This window comes from Homalodisca vitripennis, chromosome 1 (assembly GCF_021130785.1).
Source record: "Homalodisca vitripennis isolate AUS2020 chromosome 1, UT_GWSS_2.1, whole genome shotgun sequence".
Lineage (NCBI taxonomy): Eukaryota > Metazoa > Arthropoda > Insecta > Hemiptera > Cicadellidae > Homalodisca > Homalodisca vitripennis.
The window spans coordinates 43,418,254-43,443,603 of NC_060207.1; the positions used below are offsets into that span (position 1 = coordinate 43,418,254).

Genomic DNA, 25,350 nt, shown 5'->3' on the forward strand with positions numbered 1-25,350 from the left:
ATTAGCAAGTACAGTTTAAAAACTAAATTCTTCATTTTTTTGTTTACATCAGTATCAGATTAACATCCCATCTTGACGTAATGACAGATCAGATTATCTTGCAGTAAAGAAATCCACAAAAATTTCTAGAATTTATCCTTGATTGTGGTCTTATTTCTAGAATAACCAGTTTAACCCAGTCTCTAAGTCAAAGGAGGTTACATCGGATCTTTATACTGTTCTCTTAGTTTCAGAGTAGTTTGAAACAGGCTCATTCACCATATATATATATATTTCTTACGTGCCAAATAAAAAGTAAACAAAATATTTAGTCCCAGAAGAAAAATTCCGGAACAATTGTAACTAAAAAATCGAGTGTTGTGTTATAATACTCTACAACGGGATTGAGTTACAGACTTTTTACAGTCACTGTAATGCTCATCGAAATGTACAACATATGGACAATAATGACACACACCACTATGATGAAACCATTACAGATCACAACAGCATTTAAAAATCTTCCATCAAAAGTTATGTACAATGATTATCAACCAATTCTCTGAAAACGTATACACAAAAACCACTCAAAACCAGTGACGTCAAAGCCTGCCTGAAAGAAGTATGGAGGGTCTAAATCATTATATTCAGTTATTGAGTTTATTTTGATTAAATTTTAGTACCAGTGCCTGTCTCAAAATATGGCAAATTTAATGTAAATATTAGATTTGAGTCACAAGCACACAGTTATTTGAAACTGTAGTTACAACTTTATTTGAATTTATATTGTTAATTTAATAGTTTAACTAATTACTTCCTGTTGAAACAATGAAAATTTGTTCATTGTTAGTTAATTTTTTATCTATTTTTTTTATTTATTTACTTTTTATTAACAACAATTAGAGACCAGTTTTTCTTCAGCCAACCAATAGAAACTCACTAAAATACTATTTGTTGATCATAGACCTCAGCAAAATGTAATACAAACTGCAATATTAACAAGACTTAACAAAACAACTGACTAATCCACTGGTAAGAAACCAATTTTTATGTGCCTTGGTTAATACTTTTATTTTTCTGACATATAGTTAAATTGTTATAGTGGATGATACGCGTATTCAATAGCGTATATCGACAGACACTAACCAGTAGCAGCAAACGGGTGCCCAATGCTCAATGAACCTCCCCAGGCATTGAACTTCTTCAGATCAGGAACACCCACCTTCGCGTTCAGTCCCATATACTTTTGTGCAAACCAGTCAGAGTCCATGGCTCTCAGGTTAGCCAATATCTGCCCCTGAAAACAACATATTTCTCATGTTTACTTCCACATGATCCTAAAAAAGACGACAGCAAGAAGCTGATTCAGACAGAGTTTCTGTAACTGCATGCAGTCATGAGACAGGCCAAAGACATGTTCAAAATGTTTTCTTTTACAAACTTGAAGAAATAAAACTCTTTTAAGTAACAGCATTTCAATATTTTAAAATAGCACTTTTTATTACAAACTGACAGAATTTTAATTTTAACTTACTGCAAATGCTTCATGGAATTCCCAAACATCAATATCCTTCAGATCTAATCCAGACTTGGCCAGCACTTTAGGTGTTGCATATGCAGGGCTGAAAATAAGAATACTTAATTACTATATTTCTTAAAATAAAGATTCTACTGTTGAGACAATAAGATTATTGATACAATGTTAAACCACTGATCACCAGACAACGCAGCATAACATCCAGCATGAATCAATTTATACAGTAAAAAGTGTCATTAAAAATGTTTTAATCCTGGATTTGCCAGTTAAAAATCATGTAATGGCAGACGCTAATAAAACGCATAATCATTTAAACGTGTGTAGATTACTATTTTTTTAAATAAACTAAAACACTGATATAATTTTTAAAAACACTTTCTTTATCGATACATTATTATAGTAAACATCTATTTATTGAGGTTAATTGTCCTTATGATAGCACTTAAGGAAAATGTCTTGAAAATGACTACATATTCCATTTTTTCCAATATGATTAAACATTAACACTTAGAGTGCTAATCCCGTAATTTTACGGAACGGCGAAACTTCCGAAGAATGCTAATCCCGTAGTTTTACGTGGTTGTCATTTCAATTAGTATTATATTACATTGTCCGTATTTAAACGTGTTTTGCCTACTCTACAATGTTATTTAGGTTTTTAGTAACACAATTCACCGCTAGAAAGCGTCAGATGTATTGTATGAGCTTGATGACAAAGCAACTTCGGTCGCTTTGTTTACGTGCCGCTGACGTGACGTTCGTTGCAGCCGGCAGTCGATGTCGCAATCATGGCTTCTCGCCGCTTGAACGACGTTGCGATCAGTGATGTATTAGATGAAGATAGTTTTATTGGTGTAGATAGTATTTTTGACGATTCTGACATCGATCCTGATTTAATGGAAGAAGATTAGACACATACTTTAGGTAAGAATTTATCACATAAACATCAGTCTAAAAGTTTGGTTATGTTATTGTTTTCGTGAATCAAACTATAATTTGTATTATAATAAATTAACTTTATTCAACTAATATTCTATTCATATGAATAAAATGAAAATATATTCATATTTTACATAGTATATTATTATGTTACAGATGCTGAAAACAGTGCTGACAGCGAAAGTGATGCCGGCGCATCAATATGACGGCATAGTTTTTTGTCAAAAAACTACAAAACATAAAAACATGATTTGTATTATTCAAAGGACAGTTTATATTTGTAAATGGGTCATTGTAAACAATTGTATATATGCTTAGTTTAGTTAGTTAGATAAAAAAACTGTCTCAAAAAATAATTTTTTTTCCAAAAATATATGTTTTTCAAAAACGTTTTTTATGTGTAGTTTTTTAAAAAACCACTAACAATCTCACGTTAAAAGAAAGACAAAAGTAAGCTGAATTAGGGCATGTTATTATTTTTCTCATACCTTAAATACTTTTTTTTTAATAAATTTTTAAAAACCACCAAAAACGCCCAGCATTCTACAGAGTTGCATGTCATTTAGGGCCAGCACTCAAAGTGTTAAAAAATCAGAACTCAGAGAAAAAGTAAAAGGAGTTCTGGAACGTATACAAAGGTACCTAAAGATGTTTTAACAAAATCTTTTTTATCCCAAACAATTATTGAGAAAATAATGTAAATCCTATAATAAATACACAAACAGGTAATTTTGTTACAGATGTACTTCTAACCGAACTGAAAGGACTTTTATTTTATCGGCATTTTTTTATAAGTTCACATTACAGTAAAACATATATCTAAAAGTGTCATAGTGGTAATAAGTTGTAATTATTTCACAAATTTATATTATTTGAGATGTTTGTAATCATTGTTAATTGTTTACTCTATTTATTAAACTTTAAATAACGTCTTTGACGTGTTATGTCAAAAACTGGGACAAATATTCGGTGCTGAGGGATTTTAGTATGATACTAAGCCCAGTGCTCGGGTGTCGCCGCGAATCCAGGAACGAGGCGGTTAAAGGATTAACAAATCCAAAATGTTATAAAAAATGGAATATGTAATACAGATACAGATCAACACCATAACTGAGTTATATACACTACAATAAAATAATAACCAGTCCTCTTTCTGACTGACTAAAGAATTTTTGTTAAGGACACTGTAACATATCTTAATGATATTTTTAATAAAGAATATTGCCTATTGTCATCCATGATCAACTTTCATAAATGCATATCTCAGTCTGCTGTTAAGAGATGTGAACAATTTTTCTAGGGTCAATTAACTTAACACTTAGAGTGCTAATCCCGTAATTTTACGGAACGGCGAAACTTCCGAAGAATGCTAATCCCGTAGTTTTACGTGGTTGTCATTTCAATTGGTATTATATTACATTGTCCGTATTTAAACGGGTTTTGCCTACTCTACAATGTTATTTGGGTTTTTAGTAACACAATTCACCGCTAGAAAGCGTCAGATGTATTGTATGAGCTTAATGACAAAGCAACTTCGGGTCGCGTTGTTTACGTGCCGCTAACGTGACATTCGTTGCAGCCGGCAGTCGATGTCGCAATCATGGCTTCTCGCAGCTTGAACGACGTTGCGATCAGTGATGTATTAGATAAAGATAATTTTATTGGAGTAGATAGTATTTTTGACGATTCTGACATTGATCCTGATCTAATGGAAGAAGATTAGACACATACTTCAGGTAAGAATAAGTAAGTCTATTATCATATAAACATCAGTCTAAAAGTTTGGTTATGTTATTGTTTTCGTGAATCAAACTATAATTTGTATTATAATAAATTAACTTTATACAACTAATATTTTATTCTTATGAATAAAATAAAAATATATTCATATTTTGCATAGTATATTATTATGTTACAGATGCTGAAAACTGTGCTGACAGCGAAAGTGATGCCTACGCATCAATATGACGGCATAGTTTTTTGTCAAAAAACTACAAAACATAAAAACATGATTTTTATTATTCAAAGGACAGTTTATATTTGTAAATGGGTCATTGTAAATAATTGTATGTATGCTTAGTTTAGTAAGTTAGATAAAAAAACTGTCTCAAAAAATAATTTTTTTTTTTTTTTTTTCAAAAATATATGTTTTTAAAAAACATTTTTTATGTGTACTTTTTAAAAAAACCACAAAAAATCTCACGTTAAAAGAAAGACGAAAGTAAGCTGAATTAAGGTATGTAAGTATTTTTCTCATACCTTAAATACTTTTTTTTAAATAAATTTTTGAAAACCACCAAAAACGCCCAGCATTCTACAGAGTTACATGTCATTTAGGGCCAGCACTCAAAGTGTTAAAGAGAATGATTGTTTGGTTGAATAATTAAACATTTTGCAACTAAACTCATTAAAAAATAAAAACCAGTAGTCAGCAACAACAAAAATTTGAATGGGGCTATGAAGTGCTCATAGCATAACAAAATTTGCACAAACTCACGATATTCTTTTGTTAACATTCTCATTGTATAATATAATTGAAATGTTGAGAGATATAATATATGTCATTTAACCTCCAGTGTTTCTCCTTTAGAATAGTAAAAATAAAATTCATCTATATCAAAACCTCTGCTCAATCAAAAATTAAATGTAAAGTTGGCAACAGACATGTGAGTAGTTAAAATATAAAGAATTACTTGAACAGCCATCTTCATAACTATTTTGCACTTATTAGTTTACTTTTAAAAATAAAAAGTGGAACATGTTTACATACCCTAAAAGAAGCTGATCTTTAGGATCTTGAGAAACATAGATGAAATCTTTTAAGTAAGCTTTAGGAGTCAGGCCCAGTTCTTTAGCTTTTGCCTCCGTTGTAATCAAGCAAGCAGATGCACCATCAGTCTGTTAACATAATAATATTATTATACAACATAACTGTATTGCGACATAATTTATAATTTTTTGTTATGATTGTTTTGCAAATCAGTAATGTCATAAATGATGTTCCAAACTTCTCAGATTGGAAAGTGAAAATGTAAACACCTTTTTTCGCTTTTACTTTTTAAACCAAGGGTTTCTATTCATCAGAGTCCATGGTCAGTATTACTGAAAATATTAGTTTTTTTATTTAAAATGTAAAATATTTTATAGATAATATGTCATACTACATGCAAGACATGTATTTTTTATAATATTTTTGTCAAAACATGCAAAAATTGAAATTTGCGTTTACCATTTACCAAATACATGATTACCACTGTGAGGGTTAAATAGCCCCTCCCTTGTAAACAAACTGAGTACAATCATAAGATTTTAACATATGGAATTTTTATTCATATCAAATGAAAAGTCATATAGCCAAAGAAAAGAGTCGATGTTAATGAAAATGCCATTAAATTAGAATGCCAATAGATTAACAATAAAAATGAGAATTTAAAAACAACTCTACACAAAAAGTTCTGCTTTTAAAACAATCCTAATCAGTTATCAATATCAATTATATCCTATATGTGTATAATTATTAAAGGATCTAACTGTCCCTAACCAACTATCTGAATAATATGTACTAGTATTTAAAATGAGAAATATTTAGACACATAAAGTTTATTTTTAACACATGTATCTGTGACATTTTATAAGCTCGTGTGCTGTGGTTGCATATATCATTTATATAGTTGTATTTATGATTAGAATAACAAAGTTAATAAGAATACATAATTAGTGTAACTCATTAGATTTTCCATCAGTTTTATGGTATCCTGTTAAAACTGTTGACATGTGTTCAGACAGTTCTGCTAGAGCATGAACCTACCAGGAAGGAGGCATTTGCTGCTGTTACTGTGCCATGAGGTTTAATGAATGCAGGCTTCAATTTGGCCAACTGCTCTGGCGTTGACACTCGGATCCCGTTGTCTTTTGTCACAACTTTGTCCGAATTTGGTACTGCAAAATATAATCCAACATTCAGTTATTGCAAGTTCCGTAATTAATACTGACATTGGATATGGACAGACACACAAAAATATGGACTAATATTATACATAAAATATTTTTAGTATATACTGTGAACTTTTATACGTAACAATTTTTCTATTTATGTAGAGTAACTAATATTATATCTAACAAACATATGACCACCGAACAAACTAACAAAAATAATCAATTAAATTAACCCTTTCCGAGCCAATGACGTTACTAGACGTCATGCCTAAACTAGCGCTAAAAGCCAACGACATCCACTGACGCAAAATCAATTTTTTTTAAATATATTATTTAAAAGCATTTCTGGGTAACAAAATTAGTAAAAACTGTTAAAACAAGGTTTATTTAAACAAAAGACAACCGTTTGTGTCTATTTTAAAGGTCACGGCTCTTGTTCGAGCGACAAAATGGCGGGCGGGCCGGTTGTTCATAGTCTCCCCGCAGAGCCAACGACGTCTACTCACGCGCGCTCAGTCTGCCTGTAGCCTTCCGTAAGGTAGATGTTTATTCGCCCTTCCATTTTCGATCCGCATATTTATCTTTTCAATTTTTATGTTAATCAATATTTTAAATCAATGTACAGTGTAGTTTATGTATTATTATCGTGATGTAAAGCTTTATTGTGCGCAAGACGTGTGCGTCGAAGCCTGCCTTGCATCCTGACCTGTGTTTTTGAGATGTACCACAAACAACAAACCTACGCCTAAGGATCACATATATGAAGCTCATTTTCAATAAGTATCATTTATAAGTTTTCTCATGTTATAATATTGTAAAATGTAGTGTGTTCTTTATTTTGTACTTGGAAAATTGAAATTTTTTGTAGTTTCATTGCTTTTATTTAATTTGTATATATAAATTTTTACTATATTCTTTATATTTTCTCTTAATAAAAATTACCATATGCTTGTTTTTTGTAAAATATTACAATAATTGTGTTCAACTATTGTTAATTTTATATATGAACACATAGAATGTCGAAATTAAATTTTTTCAGTGAAATTATGATTTTACCATTTTTTGGCTGTAAATTAACAATAAAGAGAGAAAAAAAAAATATTTTGTCGTTTTTCTTACCTCTTATGTTATAAGAATTATTTTAAAAAATTGGTTTTGGTATTTGGGAATTTTTTTATTTTTAAGGGGTATGGCTCTTAGGAGTAGTTTTGGTTATTTTTGTGGCTCGCTAAGGGTTAAGGCGTTAAGGGTAAAAGATTTTGAGATCCGTGTGATTTCTGTAATAATACATTTCTGCCAATCAACAGAGGTAAAATATATAACATGTAAATTGAACAAAAATAAAAGCAATACAAAGAAAACAATACAATACTAAACAAATAAATATTAATATCAATCAAATAAGTTCAGAACAGTGTTTTTATTACTGATATTTTTAACTTGATAACAAATTGTATTTTTTTAGATTTCCATTTTTATCTAAGTTTTATAAGTTAAATGAATATTAGTTACTACAATAAAGAAACATAGGTTTAGAAAATTATTTAAATACAATACTTTGATCATTCAAGAATGCCCTAATGACATAAATGGAATAAAAAGGTAGAAATCTGATATTTTGCATGTCAACGGCCTTATTCACATCATTGGTAACCTCATGGTTTTACCACATATTCCATATATGTTACTGAATCCTTGACTTGTATATTTTTGTCAGAAAAATTAACTAACCAATATTAAGGTACTATGTGTACCTAATATTTTTTAAACTTTAAGTTCACACAAAATAAAGTTGTTTCTTACATTTTATATACTTCTGAAATTTCAAAAACTCAAAAACGAATTCACTACTTCTTAGTTTATTACAATTTTGAAATATACACTACTGAGAAATATATTAATAAAACACTAAATCCATCATCAAATAGATGTTATGGTCAGTTGTTAACTCTCTAACTGATGAGCGACAGCAAAGACGTTTATCAATACAGCTATGTTGTCAAATGGGTGTTCCTCATTGTTCAAATTATATACATGAACAATTGGATGATGAAAATATTAGTATAGCAGAGCAGGTCTAGCAAGAGCCGTGGGCCAAAGATGCGCAGTAGCCTAAAGGTCAGATGTAGGAGTGGGGGTAGCAGCCGGCTCAGTTCACTGCTGTCAGGCGTTGGAGTCGTGTCGTTCCGTTGTGCTGACATCTAGCGTTCACGTGGCCGTGCTGTCGTTGTTGTAGGTGTTATATAGTGGTTGTGTTATTGTTGTTTGTACTCATATTAACCCTTTTAACCCCGGCCATTAAATCAAGTGATGTGCCAGAAATCCCAAGCCATTTTCAGACAAAATGTAAGGGTTTTGTAAAAAATTCATAACTCAGTTATTTTTTAAGATATTTAGGTAATTCTTTTTTTCTTTTACTTCTTTATACATGTAGCTTACAGAAATATACAAATAAAATTATTATTTTGAAAGTAATTTATTTTTAATGCATATACATATATAAAAAATAAATAAAAATGAAAAAATTTCAAGTTTGATCATGGAAACCATACAGATAAAAAAATATTTGACACAAAAATACCCATTTACTTTATGATATATTTAATCCTTAATAAAAGGAAACAAAAATTATAGGCCTACCTTATTTACAAGTGGAGTAACATCAATTTTTGTAAAGCCGTGTAAATTTTTCTTTTTGCCATTTCTGGGCAAGGCAATGTAACAAGACCTTTGAAATTCACAGTACTTAAAATAAACATAAAACCAAAGGTATTTCTGACAAAATAACTAAAACTGTTCATAATCTAAATTTTAAAAAAGTTTTAAAACAATATTTACATCACTACAAAATGTAAATTTTCAAGATATCCATCACTCAAATCGTCATCACTAATCACATCCACACCATTTGCAACTAGGTTACTAATTATTGTATTTTCACTTACGGGAGACTTTGAACGATGTCTTTTACTCATTTTGAAATAAAACAAATAATAAAATAAACTTTAACTGCCGTACTTTATACTGCTTTAACCTAAAACTGTGAAGAAAACGGAATATTCACAACCACGTGATATACAGCTGTCTGCAACAAGCGTGAGCAGTCAGTCGAGACGAACTGCAATTGCTCATTCACAGACTGACAAAATACGAAGTCAAACCATTACAAACTAATATATTTCGATGCAAAATATCTTTGTGCACAAGTCTGTGAAATTTCAAAGCATTTGGTGAAATAGGTGGCCAGTAGAGTAATAAAAAGTGCACGTCCGCACTATACGGACGTCGGGAGTTGACGCCATTTTTACGACGTCCGTATAGTACGGACGTCGGGGTTAAAAGGGTTAATATGGAAGCTCAGCAGCATCGTAAACTAATTGGTGGACGAAAAGTATTGCATAGGCAAAGTCGAGAAATCATTGCAAATATGTACAAATTTATGAAACGTGAAGCTGAAACTGGAGCTGCAATACATTTAAAAACAAATTCAATGTCGTGTAGCGGAAGCCACGGGTGTATCACTGACGTCTGTAAAGAGAATTATTGCAGAAAGCAGAACCATTGTTCTGACTGAAACCCAGTTTTATACGCCAAATAAAAAAAGACATAGAGTAAAGAACAAAACGGAGTTAGATGAGTTTGATTTGTGCGTTGTCAGGCGAAATGTAAATGAGTTCCACAAAATCAATGGCGAACGACCAACAGTAAAAACTCTATTACCATCTCTCAGAGAAAAAATTAATTTTACAGGGAGTAATGGTCGTTAGGTAAGGTTTTACGCAAGCTAAACAATTAAATAGTTCTAGGATTTTATATAGGCTAGATAATATTATTTCGTCATATATAGTTAAAAGCCATAGATGATGTAATTACTAATATTAATATTAAGGTATAAGTAGTTATGACTGCGGTTAGAATGTCGTATCTGTGAATAGTGGTTGCTTGTGAGCACATCGGCGCCGCTCGGCGAGGCCAGGCAGGCGGCTCAGTGCTTCCCTCCCTCTCGCCCCTCTATGCCCTACTCCACGTCCCCTCTCGCGCCGGTCACGGCTCTTGCTAGACCTGCTCAGTTATACTTATGATGAAACTGACATATCGGCAAATAAAGTGTCAGAATTGTTGTCAAGTAGTCTGGTTGATTATAAACCGGTGGAATGTGAGTTGGGTTATGAAAATTTACAGTGATAGTGAAAAGATTCATTATTATCTGATATTCCTCTTGCCCAAAGAATTTATCAAACACTCCTTTATTTATTGATGCGTACTCCTAAAAAAGTAGTACATACTTTACATTTTTATAAAAAACTTTTTTTCTGTAGTAAATAGGTGTATATATGTTATATTCCTGTTCACTACAAAACTGTGTATATTTTGTACATTTACAGTATCTTATTATCTCAAGTCATGTGAAAGTTACAAGGAGTGAAGCATAGAAACAAAATTTACAATACACATTTTTCAATTTATGTACAAATAAAAAAAAACACAACTCTTGTAAGTGCATATTTGTATTATTTTCTATTTTTCTCTGGTTTCTAACAAAAAAATTGATATATAATTTATTATTTAGTATTTAGTACATATTTTTTTTAAAATATCTGAATAATATGTTGCGCAAAGACAAAAAAACCAGTGCATCATTCTGGGAGTTTCTTAATATCAGTCGGAGGGTTAAAGGTAAATACAGCACATTTTTGGGCTCATCCTGTCACAGAAATAGACTTCATTATGAAATGAATCCCCAACATGTATATGGTTGGCCAAAATGAACTATGTGTTTTGAATGCTGTATAGAGTTTTAGACACCTTTGTATGGCAGCAAGTCGGTGAAGTAGCCCTGGTCACTAGCTTGCTGGGCAAGTGTGTGAGAGCGGAGGGCGTACTCGTCCTGCTCCTGCCTTGTCACCTTGAATGCTGCAGCCAACCTGTCTGCAGAGTGGCCCATTGTCTCTCCTGACGAGAACTCTGCTACTGCCGGCAGCTGGACAATACAATCGAACATACGGACATTAAGTAGCTGTCACATTCCATTTGTCTAGTTATATTACACATTTACTCATAGAAAACTATTTACTCAACTTGACTAAAATAAAGTTTTAAGACTAAGATTAATGAAGTAATGAAGCATATGCACATCAAATTAATTATCTAAACTATAAACTACCTTAATATCATATAAACTATCATACTTTCTTTCTCTTAATCATACTTTTAATGGCTAATTTGACTGGTCTAGTTTTGAAAATTTGTACCTTACAGGGTCTTAACATATTTTTAGGTATTTGTGAAAAGTTTAAAATGTCTCTCTGAACCTTTAGTATGTTTATTAGGACCTTTTAAGGTATCATGATATCATATATAACTTTAATTGTAAGAAACAACAATTTTACTTGATAACAACTTTCATATCACTAGAAGGTAAATCGTGATAATTTTTGTAAGAATCACAAAATAACAGAACAACCAAACAGCTGTCTTAATTAGTAAACATAAGCTCTGAGCTTGCATAATGCACTTTAGTTTTTAGTGACAGGTGTCAGAATCAAAAGATTATATATAAATAGATTTAACCACAAAAGAATCATGGATCTCTTAATTAAAATAATAAAACTTTCAGCTCAACTTTAAGCACAGATTACTTTAATTATGACGTCATTGGATAATTACCACCATGGCTTTGTCATTTAAAATACATTATATATACAGCTTTACCAGTTTTAGGGTTAATATCAGAAATATTCTATGTGAGTCACAAGAATAGACACAGGCAATTGCCTATTTTTAGTTGAAGGTGTTATGGGCGGTAAACTAAAATATGCAGTACGTGAACTATTGAATTAAATCTAATTAAAAACATCATACATGAATGTATTTTTATTACTACTTTACATTTTCTTATAACTTATAATAAATATAATAATAATAAACATTAAAATTATTAAATCATGTTAGTAATGATAAATATTGTTAATCAACGAAAACAAGAAATATCGTAGTGGTTAATTATTGAAAAGGTGTTTAAAGTTTTTGTTGTAAGACTACTACAATTGTATGAAAAGGTGTAAGTTCTACATGCAGCCGTTATTGAGGTAAAGAACTATTAATGTTTAATGGAACTGCAAATGGTTCCTATTCTATTCATCTGTCATCTTGATTTAAATGGTCATCGTGATCAACATCACTATCGCCATCTTCACCACCCAGATTATGGCTTCTGCCATGTTTAATTTGTTGGCCGGTGACCGAGCCAGCAGCCTACCAAACTTTCTTCCAAATCTTAGACACAGCTAGTTGTGTCATCTGATAATTCTAGCTAATAACCTAACCTCTGAGTGCTTTCTTTAACATAAAAAAGTTTTATATTTTCTATTAATTTCATACATATTTTTGTAATATTTTTTTACATTTCATATATTACAATGATCACTGACTTATAAATATTATAGTAATACATTTTCATTACTATCGTTTGTATTAGTTTCTATAATTTGGTCAGAATAATTTAATTCTTTTTTATATCTCGTCAGGACGAAACTAGTAGTGAACTGGAATAGGAATTAATAATAACCGTGCTGAAATTCAATTTAGAATCGATAAGCTTTAAATACTGCTATTAAATGATGCAGTGAGTGTCCGTACTATTTTCTAAGGTTTCTATGGTGCTTTTTGAACCACTGTGTGGTGCCAAGTGAGTGCAGATGAGTAAGTATACAAATGGCTTCAAAATCATGATACCAAATTCAAAATAAATCTGTGTACGCAAGCCAAATGTGTGTCTATTCTTGTGACTAACAATCCGTACATTCTTAACTAATTAAATAAATAAATGTACTACCGAAAACTTACTTCAGGTACCAAGTAGTCCGGCCTAATACTCCCAAGAAGTTGAAGTTTCTGCAGAGGTGTTTTTGCTTTATTTGCTCTTAACAACAGAGATCTCATTTTGCGAGAGTGGCGGATAGGAATGTCTGACATGAATTCCACGCCACCAGCAACAATCACATCATACACTCCAGCAGCAATTAGACCAACACCTGTAGAATAGTGGAATTATTTTATTCAATCCATTGACCATCTGTTGTTTTAAGCCTGTAGGACTCCTACACTAGCAATTACAATTTAAAAATTATATTATTCTACCGAAATTATTGTCATTTTAGTTAAACGTGTTATAACTATTTTTATTTCTAACTTCTTCTTCGGAATTAAATTATCTACAAATTGATATCCAATGTTTTTAGTGTCTCTACAATTTGTTTGAAAAGTTAAAAATGCATTTATTATTTACTTATTAATAACATTTTAAAATCTACTTGTTTTTAGATAGCACAAAACTATTTTGACATGTTTTATTAATGGCTTTACTGAAAATACACACAGTTTTGTATATCAAACCAAAGATTTTAAAAGGAATAAAAGTATGTATACAGGTTGTATAAAATGCCTGGAAACACCTTAATATTTTTTCCACCATAACAGATCAAATCTACAAACTTTGCACAATTATGGAGACGGCTCAAACCTAGGTCCAATACGCATATAATTTTAAAGGTCTTATTAATATTAGAAACATTAATATTAAAGGTTATTATTAGAACATAACGTTGCAAACCAAACTTCATAAGCTTTATTCTTTACAAAATGGTGACTGTTGCAATAAGATCAATATTGAAACTTTAAATGGCCACCATTTTGTGTAGAATAAACATTTTAGGAACCTCTCTATCAGAAAATATACCTCTCTGTGTTAAAATGATTGAATTTTGTAAACATTTTGAAACCTTGAGTATTAAACTTTGGTTATTAAAAAGAATATTCGGATATTATCACATATTTTATGTTACTCGCCCCGTAAAATACACTAAAAGCACTAAAGAACACTAAAGCATTTTATTTATCAATGCTCAAAGTTCATGGTTTATCATTTTTCCTTAGTGTTAGTTACAAACTTAAACAAACCGGTACTTTTGATATTATCCGAAGGTCACAATTTTTGGAAGAGATTTTTCCTACTAGGGTTTTTTCATAATGACGTAATTTTAACAGGAAGTTAAATAAAGTCTGTTCTTTCTAATAATGTAGTTTTTTGGGCCCCTGTTAAGAAAATCTCTCAAAAATAGTACCTCCCGGATAATTCCAAAGTACCAAAAAATTACTATATAACATAATAAATGAACACTCTGTACATTTAGAATAAAATTATGTGGCTGATAGTACTCACGATTAAAAACAAGCATTTTTCTATACACATAGGTTGAGGAATGTGTTGTAGTTTCTGCTAGCCACCATTTTGTATTTTTTATTAAAAGATTATTATCTCTAGAACTCACAAACCAAACTGCACATACGTTACGATAAACAAGAGGAAATCTCAAAAAATTAGTTGTGTGATTTTCTTTAATATTAACAAAATGGTCCCTATTCAAACTTTGTACAGTCAAATAATAAAATAAAAACAGTATAGTTGTAAAAGAATTACAAGATACCAACAATTTTACAACTTTTATAACAATTACAACAGTACTTTTTTCAAGAAAATCAATCGACGCACAAGTGACCACGACCACTTTAAAGGTACGCTTCCACAAGTGCATCACTTATTTAAGAGTGCATTTTATATGCCATTTAAAAAAGAAGATGCCTATGATGCCCCTGTGATACGACAAGGAATTACATAAGAAGTCACGGACAATTGCTTTATTGACAAACTATTGATATAAGTATGAATCATGTGTATTTGTTAATGATGTTATAAGTGCTTATTATGCCACTTTAAAAAGGAGATGCCTATGACGTTTCTGTTATACAACAGGGTATTACGTAAAAGGTGTGGATAATAACTTGTATTTACTAATGTCTTACCAATAATAAAACACACAAGTTGTGTTATGTCAATAATTTTTTTAATTACTTTTATTAGTTAAACCTCTGACTAATCTTACCACATTTTTTTATAAAATGTTTATGAAATAATATTGAATAGATCTATTTTAACCCTTTCACACCGGCGCTATTTGACGTGCGCTGTGTCTGGGTGGCGGTGCACGCGAGACCCGCCTACCCTCGCTGGGCGGCGGGATTTCACTCAAATCTCACATCCCGCGTATCGTTCTAGTTATTTGCCTCTAACTTTTTTATTTTTAATTCACTTGGTTCCAACTGTACTCACTTGTAAAACTAAATTCTTTTTATCTTGAGTTAATCTTACGAATTTTCCGTCAATTAATATATGTGTTGTACATTAATTTAGTTTGAAAAACTTGTGTTTCATTACATTTTAAGCGTGTTTTGTGGTAAAAAAACATAGAATGAAGCTGTTTTCAAATAGTTATAATTGAAATTAGTTTTAATATCAGTATATAGCTTATGTTAGATTTTAATTAGAAAAGAACCATTTTCTTTGGGATAAGAGTACACCAATATGTTTTTATAGTTACTAATTGTATTGAGTAGAGTTCAGGAAATTTAAGTTATTTACACAGATTGAAATAGATTTGAGTATGATTTTCAAGTCCTTTTAATAATATAGGATGGAGTGATACCTTTGAAAGCAAGGATCCAAACACAATCCTACGTCACAACCACTGCAGTAGATAGTGGATCTCTTCTCTTCCCACTTTGCGGCACACTACATAACGTCGTCGAGTGTTGGATTGTTTTGGCCAGTGATTACTATTTCTAGCAGAAAGCCTAGTGGTTTCTCGTATGGTAGGACTCTGAACAATTTGCTCAGTGGGACCAAAACGAAGAAAAAGTCCTTGGACAAGGTTTAATCGAAAGTCACTAAGAGGCTTCTTTGTTCCGTTTTCAGGTATCCAAAAAATGAAAGAATAGTTTCTTTGCAAGTAAGCGTTTCAAAACAAAGTCAAAAATTTTGATTAATTTTTTGTAAAAAATACAACCTTTTAAGAAACAAACAAAAAACATTTGGCATGAAAAGGTTAGTTCGTTTAGGAGATACAAAATAAAGAACAAAGCACTACAGCGTGGGACAGATGCTGTCCCGCGCGCTACTCAGCCACTCATCACAAGTGGGACAGACGCTGTCCCGGCCGACACCTCAAAGGGTTAACAGGATTAAAACTGTTATTAAGTATTTTGCTATTAAACAAGTTACCAACCTGTGGTGATGCCTTGATTGCTTGAAATGCAAGCCATAGTAACAGTGTGAGCTGGTGTCCTGTCAGAAAACCCAGCACAGAGAGCAGCCTCTCTGGCAATGTTACTAGTCTTCACCTCTTGAATTACTGTCCCATAAACAATGTAATCCACAACTTCCTTTGGAACTCCTGTTTTCTTCAACAATCCACTGAAATCAAAAATGTATAAAAACTATGAAAGCATTAGTTAAGCATATTAAAAATAAATTATGTCTTTAATAAAACAAACTCCAAAATGAAGCTTTCATAACATTATCATTTACTTGCCTTATGATATAAATCGAATACAATTTTTATTTGAATTCACTCATACTCTTACAAAATGATACAGTGTATGAGTTTTTTTAACAACTTCACTGCAGCTAGTCTACAGCACTCAATGTGTTAATTTTATTTAAAGACTAATAAACACATAAGCAAAAACCACTTGTTTAATTCTTAATGGCTTAACCCTTAAAATGCTACTATCACACTGTCGAATATATGCAAACCACTTTAAAGTGCTGGTATCACCATATGCTAAATGTTTATTTTTCATCAAATTAATTACAGCCAAACAGTTTTCAAAAAATGCGTAGTTTGTTTACAAATACTTCTCTGAAAGATCAATCTCTAGTTTTAATAAAAGTTACCATTACTGCAGTTTTTCAACTCGATTAAAATTAAACATTCACATACAAAAATAAGTAATAAAACCATCGTCACTTGGATGTACAAGAATATAAAAATGTAAGCAACATCATGCAATAACATTCTGTTAAGATACTACAAAATACTTACAGCAATGAATGCCTTGCTAATTCATGTGGCATTAAGTTCGCATAATCGGTGCCTGATAGTAAGAATGGTGTGCGGACACCATCAACAAACACTATGTTCTTGCCAGTTCGATCGGGTACTGTTTTACGAGGACTATTCAGCACTCCAGTAGTTGATAAACATTGAACTCCAAGACCTAGAGAACAAAAGTGTCAGTCATTTTGAAATATAATAATGTTTGCTACAATACATTACAATTTATTGTTCAGCACAAATAATATGGTCTCATAAATAAGAACATGAGAAATATATCATGCGTTCAATCCATATTTTAAAGGAAACTTACTTACATATTTAATGTGTACAACAAACAATATCTTCAAGACATTTTGTATCTACCACAGTTTGGGTAAAGGAAATAAAATTAATACAGTTCATTATAAATAAATAATGAACCTAAGCAACATATTTTGTGAATACTAAAAAGTAAAAATGTAATCATGAGTTTTATGTGTACATAAAAAACTCATGAATCATTTGAGTCATTTTATACTATTGAATCAATGTATAGTGTAATTAAATAATATTCAATAATAATAATAATAATATGCTTTCAAAAACATAAAAGAAATATATAATAGGCTAAATAAAAATTTCATATACATGTTATGTAAGTTTGTTAGGTAACACAGATGTAATGACATTGATTTTATGATACCATGTAGAAAATATCAGAATTAGTGAAAAATACTTGTTTTCCAGGTTTTGATTCGAGAATAGACATAACAGAACGATATCTAGATATGAGGAAAACTCTTCCAAAAATAGTGGGCTGCGATGATAATACCGAAGTACCTATGCGATGATTTTGTCTTCCAATCACTTGACGTAGCGGATGAGTACTGTGTATGGTTAAATACTGTATAAGTTACTATTTTAGTTTGTATTTACTCAAATGCTTCATTATCGGCACATAAACAAATGCCTTTGCACAACACGGTACTCATCCGCTACGTCACGTGATTAGAAGACAAAATCATCGCATAGGTACTTCAGTATTATCATCGCAGCCCACTACTTTTGGATGAGTTTTCCTTATCAGAGAACAAAATAAACTTCATTACACATTCCTTCTTCCATAATGAATCGATAAATACTCAATGAGTCATACTTCCTATCGTCAAATCGTCTCCAAATAGACACATTTTGTTTTCATTGGTTGTCGTAATAACTTGTAAATTCCATAATAGGTTAAATAACGTCTGTTCTTTTTAATACTGTAATTTATTTTGTCCCCCATAATGAATAATCGTGCAAAAATAGTGGCCTCTTGATAGATACTCAAACAACATTAGTTTTACAGATAAAATAGTAGGGAAACAACATAAAACTCGTATTTATCGATAGTTTGGAACCTATTGAATACAACTGTCTGATTATTTGGCAAAAATAATCTTGTACTATATAAAATATTATCGAAATACAAAACATCAAAATTAGCGATGCTGGCACTTTATGCACTTTTCGTACCGTCAAAATTAGCAATGCTGTGGCACTTAAAGGGTTAAATACCGATCCGAAATGCCCCTGGCCTTCAGTGGTGCCTTTGGCGTCACCCCGCACTTCTGGTAAAAAAAGGAAACATCCTCGAGATAGTACCTAAATTCAAGCTCAGATCACGTGAGCGCTCCGTTAGTTCAACATAATCTAACTTGGGAAAGTGCCATGGGTATGTCCATGTAAAACAGGACAAAAATATTAAAAAAATATTTTTATGAAATAACCTAGGTTTGAAAGTTTTCAGATAAAGATTATTCTGAGCAATGTTGGCAGCATTAGCTTTTTAGAGGAAAAATTTTATTTTTGTTGGTATTTTTGTGTTTAGTTAACACCTGTTAGCAGAGTTCATTGATGGCTGTTTGTTAAGCCTCACATCTCAATTTTATAACTGATTATACATTAATCTAGAAGGTGGCCATTACCAAGAAAGCCATCTTTAGAACAAAAGCTAACTAAAAATATGCTTTTTTTACATTTAGGTTAAGAATTGTTCTTTCTATTAGGATATGGTTTTAAACCTTACTTCATGTAACGTGAGTTACCAAAATTACAGATTTTTCAAGTTTACTTATGTAATACACAACCAATAACAATAATAAAACAGATTCTAATTTAAGAAAAACTATTAAGAGTATGGTACTATTTTTTTTAAATTTTTAAATTTGTTTCATTTGCAGGAATTTATATAAGTTTTTCTGTAACGTGAGTTACTGTAAAAGATATTTATTCATAGCACTTTAAAACATTGTTTATATATTGGAGTTAATACTAATACAAAACAAGCTCTTAACATAGTTAACCCCCAAAACAATTAAATAATTTATGGTAATATTTATATTTGTAATGGTCAGAATATAATGCCTGTTTTTAATTGTTCAAACATACTTCTAAATATAAGTGTAACATGAGTTACCGAAATTTGTTCCAATATTTTGGGTCTGATCTTATGATTTTAATAAACATAAAACTTGCATTTAACTTAGATAACCTTACCTTATAAGCGTATATAAATCTTTTTTATTCAGGAAATTATTATTTGATTTATTAGAACCACTTTAAGTACACACCAAAATGTTGTAACGTGAGTTACCACTTCAACCTAGAAGTGAGTTCTTGAGGTAACCTTTGTCTTTTATTTTGGTTACTAAGTATTCCCAAAATGTACAGTTCTGGGTAGTTTAGTAGGAGGTAAGATTAATATTAATCCTAAAAAAATTAATCTGTAATATTTTTAAGATTAAGAAATAATCTTCAAACTTTTCTACTAAGCAAGAAAATATATGAAGTGCCTGTTAATGTTCCTTCGACAAGTAGTGGTACAGTAAAGAAATATTCTATATATAATCTGGTGTACAGTGATGACTCTGACCTTTCTGATGAAGAATCATCCGTTCCGAGTGTTTCTAGTGAACTAATTAGAAAAGAAAGCATCAAAAGTTGAACTTTCAAGTGAAAAGACTCTTTGGTTACATTTAATTATGTTGCTATTTGCCAAAGTGGTAAATTGACAAGTTTGGAGACATTGAAGTAATGTATTTGAAAAGTGATAAAAACTGTTATACATTCAAACCAATCGAAAATGATGTTACTTTTCGTCAAACTTGGACAAATTTTGAGTGCTCTGCCTCTTCCAGAAATTAAAATGAAAGGTGGAAGATATTATTATTATTTTAAAAACAAAATAAATATCAGAGAAAAGTAAAATGTTAGCTACACAGACTGTCTAATAGTTTTAAGCGTTAGTGAATATTCTTTATATATACAAACCATGTAAAAATGTAGTCTATAATTACCATAAAGTTATTTGATCTTATCTTTTTATTCTTTCATAGTTGTGTAATAAGAAAAATACAAACTGGAAGTTATAGAACAGGCCTAAAGCAAAAAATATGTTGTTTTTTAGAAATAATAAAACTTGTTTTTACACTGGTAAAAAGTTGTATTATTTTTACAATTAAAAACAAATATTTAATTATGCCAAACTAAAATAATTAAGTGTACTGATACTAAAGTAGTTATTGAACACAATTCAATATATAACATTGCATAACAAAATTTATTTCTACAAATAATAAATGTCCTTAGGAAAGAGACACAATGTAACATGAGTTACTGTAACGTGAGTTACTGTCAATTAGATCAATAGTATATTATTAAAATTATGTTTTTCAGTTCTTATTGTTGTAGTTTGTCACAGTTAAACTACAAACTCTTGAGCCAATCTTAAGTAATTAGATTAAGAAAATTAAACATTTAGGACAAAAAGTTGTTTCATATGTTAAAGTTTGCTTTCAAATTATGACGTCCTTTTTGTGTAACATGAGTTACCGAAACTAGAGAGAATTATTATTACCTTAATTATTAGTCTCAGGAAGTTGAAATCTGGCCAATGTGTATTATAATTCTTGCTTAATACTGCAAGATATTTTTGCTTAATATTATGCTTTAAAAAAATAAAATGTTTCAACAAACAACTTAGGACCCATGTTGAAATGTAACGTGAGTTACCATGGACATGCCCAATACCTGGGAGCTGACTGGCCTATACAAGAAACAATAACAAATATAACTAAAGAAAAGAAAGAAAAAGCTTAAATTAATAAAGAGTCAAAGAAAATAAAAATAAAGTTTAACTTACAGAATATTTAGTGAGGAGGAGGATATAGACAATCTAACACAATAAAACAGAGCACCCAACACAAATTTGTCCATAGGTAAAACAATACTGTTTATAAAAGTAACTCCATTGCTGTAACCAAATTCAAGAAAATAATACAAAATGGATAATAGTCACAACTAAACACAAAGAACATCTTTATTTTGAAATCTACTAAGCAGCAAATCTGACCAATCACGAAAGAGGGAAAAATAATTTAATAACCAGGTATGCAAAAACGATGCCTATAGGCAAACAAGACCAAGAGCACAAGAGAAAAAACAACAATCAAACTGCATGATAGATGTAGAGCCTATTGCAAAAATGAAGGTAAAAAGGGAACCCCAAATAACGTGTAGACTTTAATAAGTGGCCAACACTTGTTATTCAATTGCTATTATCAAATGGTTTGATTGTTTCTATCGGAATTATAATTCAATATATTACAATTTATTCAACTTATTAGTTAGAGTAATTTTAATGTAAACAATAAACAACAAGAAGTAACTAATATTTTGAGACTTCGAAAATAGCAGTGAATATGAGGAAATACGTAAGATATTTTTTACAAGTGACGAGATTTGTTTAAGTAGCTTCAACATGTGGGTTCAGCTTCTAGTAACCCACGGCGAGAATTCTTCCTCCATTTCACAAAAGCGGTTACTTATTGAAATCACGCTGGGCAAGTTATAAATATTGAAAGGTTTCTTTGATATCTAAGTCTAGGCCATAGTTGATTTTGTTGTTTTGTAATGCTATAGTAAAATTTGGGTATTTAAAATTGTAATGTCCGAGATTCTTCTTGTTACGGTGATTTATTATAACTCTTATTGTGTACGGTTTTTACATACATCAAAGTTGGATAATATATCGAATTGTTCGATAATAGCGATAGAATAACGATTGTAGGTCGCTTATTAAAGTCTCCCCCAAATAACTCATGAATTATCCTCAGATGCAGTTGGTAACTCTCTACTCTGACCTCTAAAATTCCTTGTATTTTTTCCCTGAATATTAGCCTAGTATCCCAGTTATCCTCTCTACCAATGCTTATTCCTCCTTAGCTTGTTATCTCCCACACTCAGAAACCCCGATTCCCTCAGTCCCCTAGACTGATGACTACTAGGTCTATTTGAGATATAACCTAAAAATTTTAACCATCACTTAGGCCTATTGCTTATTGTGCAATTAAGGAACACAACCGCCTAAAAATTCTTTCTGGAAATCAAAACTTACAATACTATTTTAAGAGATTTATATAAGTGATTTGAGATTGTTATATATAATGTAGTTAATGGAAACTAGAACCAAAAAGTATACTAACAAAAAAAATAATAACTAAATTAAAATATTTAGTTTTTATTCTTAAAATTTTTATTTATTATGAGTAGTTTATGGACTAAAAAACAAAACTAATTCAAAGAAAATATCTAGTTACAAATGTGTAAGCAAAACCTGCAAAAAGGTAGCTGATCTAAACAGTTTTGGGTAAAGCTCATGCTAAAACACTGAACAGTTTTAGGAAAAGACTTCAAAAATTGTCAAACATCCAAAGGGATCATAGGTTCTGGGAATTATTAACCTATGTAACCATTTCTGGAATTCCCTCTGCATCCAGCAATATAGGCCTAGACCAGATTATGCCTATTCATAATCTGAAAAAGTATATTTATCTACACCTTATAAAACATTAATTCACTGTATATTAACTACTTACCACATTTAGAATTAGTAGCCAATACTCCTCTGTTGACTGATCCCAAGCTTTTCAAAAGGAAAGTTGACATGATTTGGCACAAACCTTTTAGACAAAACAGTGAGCTTACGTTGAACCCCTGAGATTGTGCAACTTGGGTCTACAGTAATGTGTAGACCACTAATATTATTGTATATTGCTTTAAATTTTGAATAATTCAAACTAAATATAGTAAACAAATATTCAGATGATTACACAGAACTTTCACTACCACACTCGTAAATTCAGCACTTCCTATTGCAGACAACAGAATGCTAAATTGCCCGTTTACTTCCAGCGTTCCGTTGACTAAATTTTGTTTTTCTTATTCATCAGCGGTTCACTGTTCACTCTGGACTCGGCAGAAAAGGCGGAACGACAGTGCCTACAGTACTAGTAAACGTGAGAATTGCCTCTCTCAGAGACTTAGAAACAAATTGAATACCTAAGCAATCTTCTAGATATTTTCATATAGCAAATTTAAAATATATAATACGTTATATTAAACAGTATTTTTTTTTTTTGTAAAAAAAACTCAATCATGAAATTCTAAACATGTCCGATTTCGTTTCAGTTTCAGTGTTCCTTATTGCGAAAGAGGTCTCTCAGACCGTATCAGTATTCATAGTCCAGAGTACAAGTAAACACAATTGATGACTTGTCAAATATGTATTTCCTGGTTCAGATCCAATTAATTGACCTCTGCTGTTTGTGCTTTGAGTTTGAGACGGGACGGGTGAGCTATTCAACTCCTGGCTCTGAGGTCCGAAACACGAATGAGGCTACTATGCTGGCATGGAATATTTATTATTTCAAATTTACCAACACCATTTAATCGGATTTAATTTTGTGGCCAAATAGTAATTTGGTAATGATACGAACTAAACGATAAAATAATAGTATTATTATAGTTACCGGTGATTTAACGATTTGTTACACAACATGACTTTTATGACATTGATTGACTTTTAATGATTAATAATGGCATTATTTAATTAAAATACGTTTTTAAGAGAAGTTCCCAACCGCCCTCCATACTTTACCGATTCTTCTCTGGCACCCGACCAGCAACAGTCAAAATATCAAATGCATTCCCAAAACAACCCTGAAGCCTAAGCATGCATGAAAATGAGGCTTCGCTATAGAAACAAGCCAAGGACAATAGTAATTCAACAGTTACATGCCAACGGCTAAAAAAAATCAACAACATCGTTTTAAAAAGTTCAAAGTGATATTTATCCCAGTGCACCTAATTTATTAAATCACGTACTTTAAAACAGCGACTAACAAACTCTATCTCATGTGAAAGGTATATACCTCAAATACACTTATATTTTCAATTAATAGACATATAGTAACAATACAGAACTCCATAGAAAATAATAAATCTGCCACAGTAAAGTGAGCTGAAAGAGCTAAAAGTAGTAGTACATTTACGTAAATCAACTAAACCAAGTGAGGAAATTTCCAGATCATCCATAAAAGGAGTTGGTACTTTGGTATCCGGAGGTCACTCTGTACCTATCTAGTACCTTGTATTACGCGATATGAGTAGGTTTAGATTAGGTTATCATAATTATGCTACTAGTAGTACAAATTTAATGTTAACCTTTACGAGTGATCATGTGATCTGAACTTTAATTTGGGTACTTTTCTATCTGCAATATGCACATATGTATTTATCTCTATTAATATAGTCTCATTTGTAAGCCTCAATTGTTAATTCTCGTATATTTGTAACCTCTATCTGTATTCCATACAACATTGGCCTACTCAAAACAGCTTCGAATCAAGAATAAGAATATCTTGAGCACAATTTACCAAGATGCTGTACGATGTGTTGCTTAGTCCATTTCATTGCAGTTGTCTCAATAGCATACAAAAAAAAACAACGGAATAGTTTCATGAGTAAAGGTTTGATAAGGTTTAGTGAAAACTGATTAATTTTACACAATCCTGCAGTAGAATATTGATGGTTGATTGCAGAAGTGGTTTGTATATAAATTTGAATATGAACATTAACTTTGATATTATATTTTAGAGTACCTATACGCTATTTCTTTAAAATAAAATAAAATCATAGGTGTAT

At 31.1% G+C, this 25,350-nt stretch overlaps 1 protein-coding gene across 1 annotated transcript; it reads right to left on the reverse strand.

The window, feature by feature from the left end:
• Nucleotides 1-1,096: 1,096 nt before the first annotated feature.
• On the reverse strand, nucleotides 1,097-23,571 carry LOC124360385 (trifunctional enzyme subunit beta, mitochondrial-like). Its single transcript, XM_046813980.1, has 9 exons — nucleotides 23,244-23,571; nucleotides 17,332-17,506; nucleotides 16,513-16,700; nucleotides 13,238-13,425; nucleotides 11,198-11,372; nucleotides 6,264-6,394; nucleotides 5,226-5,353; nucleotides 1,514-1,601; nucleotides 1,097-1,276 (listed from the first exon to the last, which is right to left on the reverse strand). Exons 1-9 carry the CDS (start codon nucleotides 23,311-23,313, stop codon nucleotides 1,121-1,123), a joined length of 1,299 nt encoding a protein of 432 aa, XP_046669936.1. The 5' UTR covers nucleotides 23,314-23,571; the 3' UTR covers nucleotides 1,097-1,120.
• Nucleotides 23,572-25,350: the final 1,779 nt, after the last annotated feature.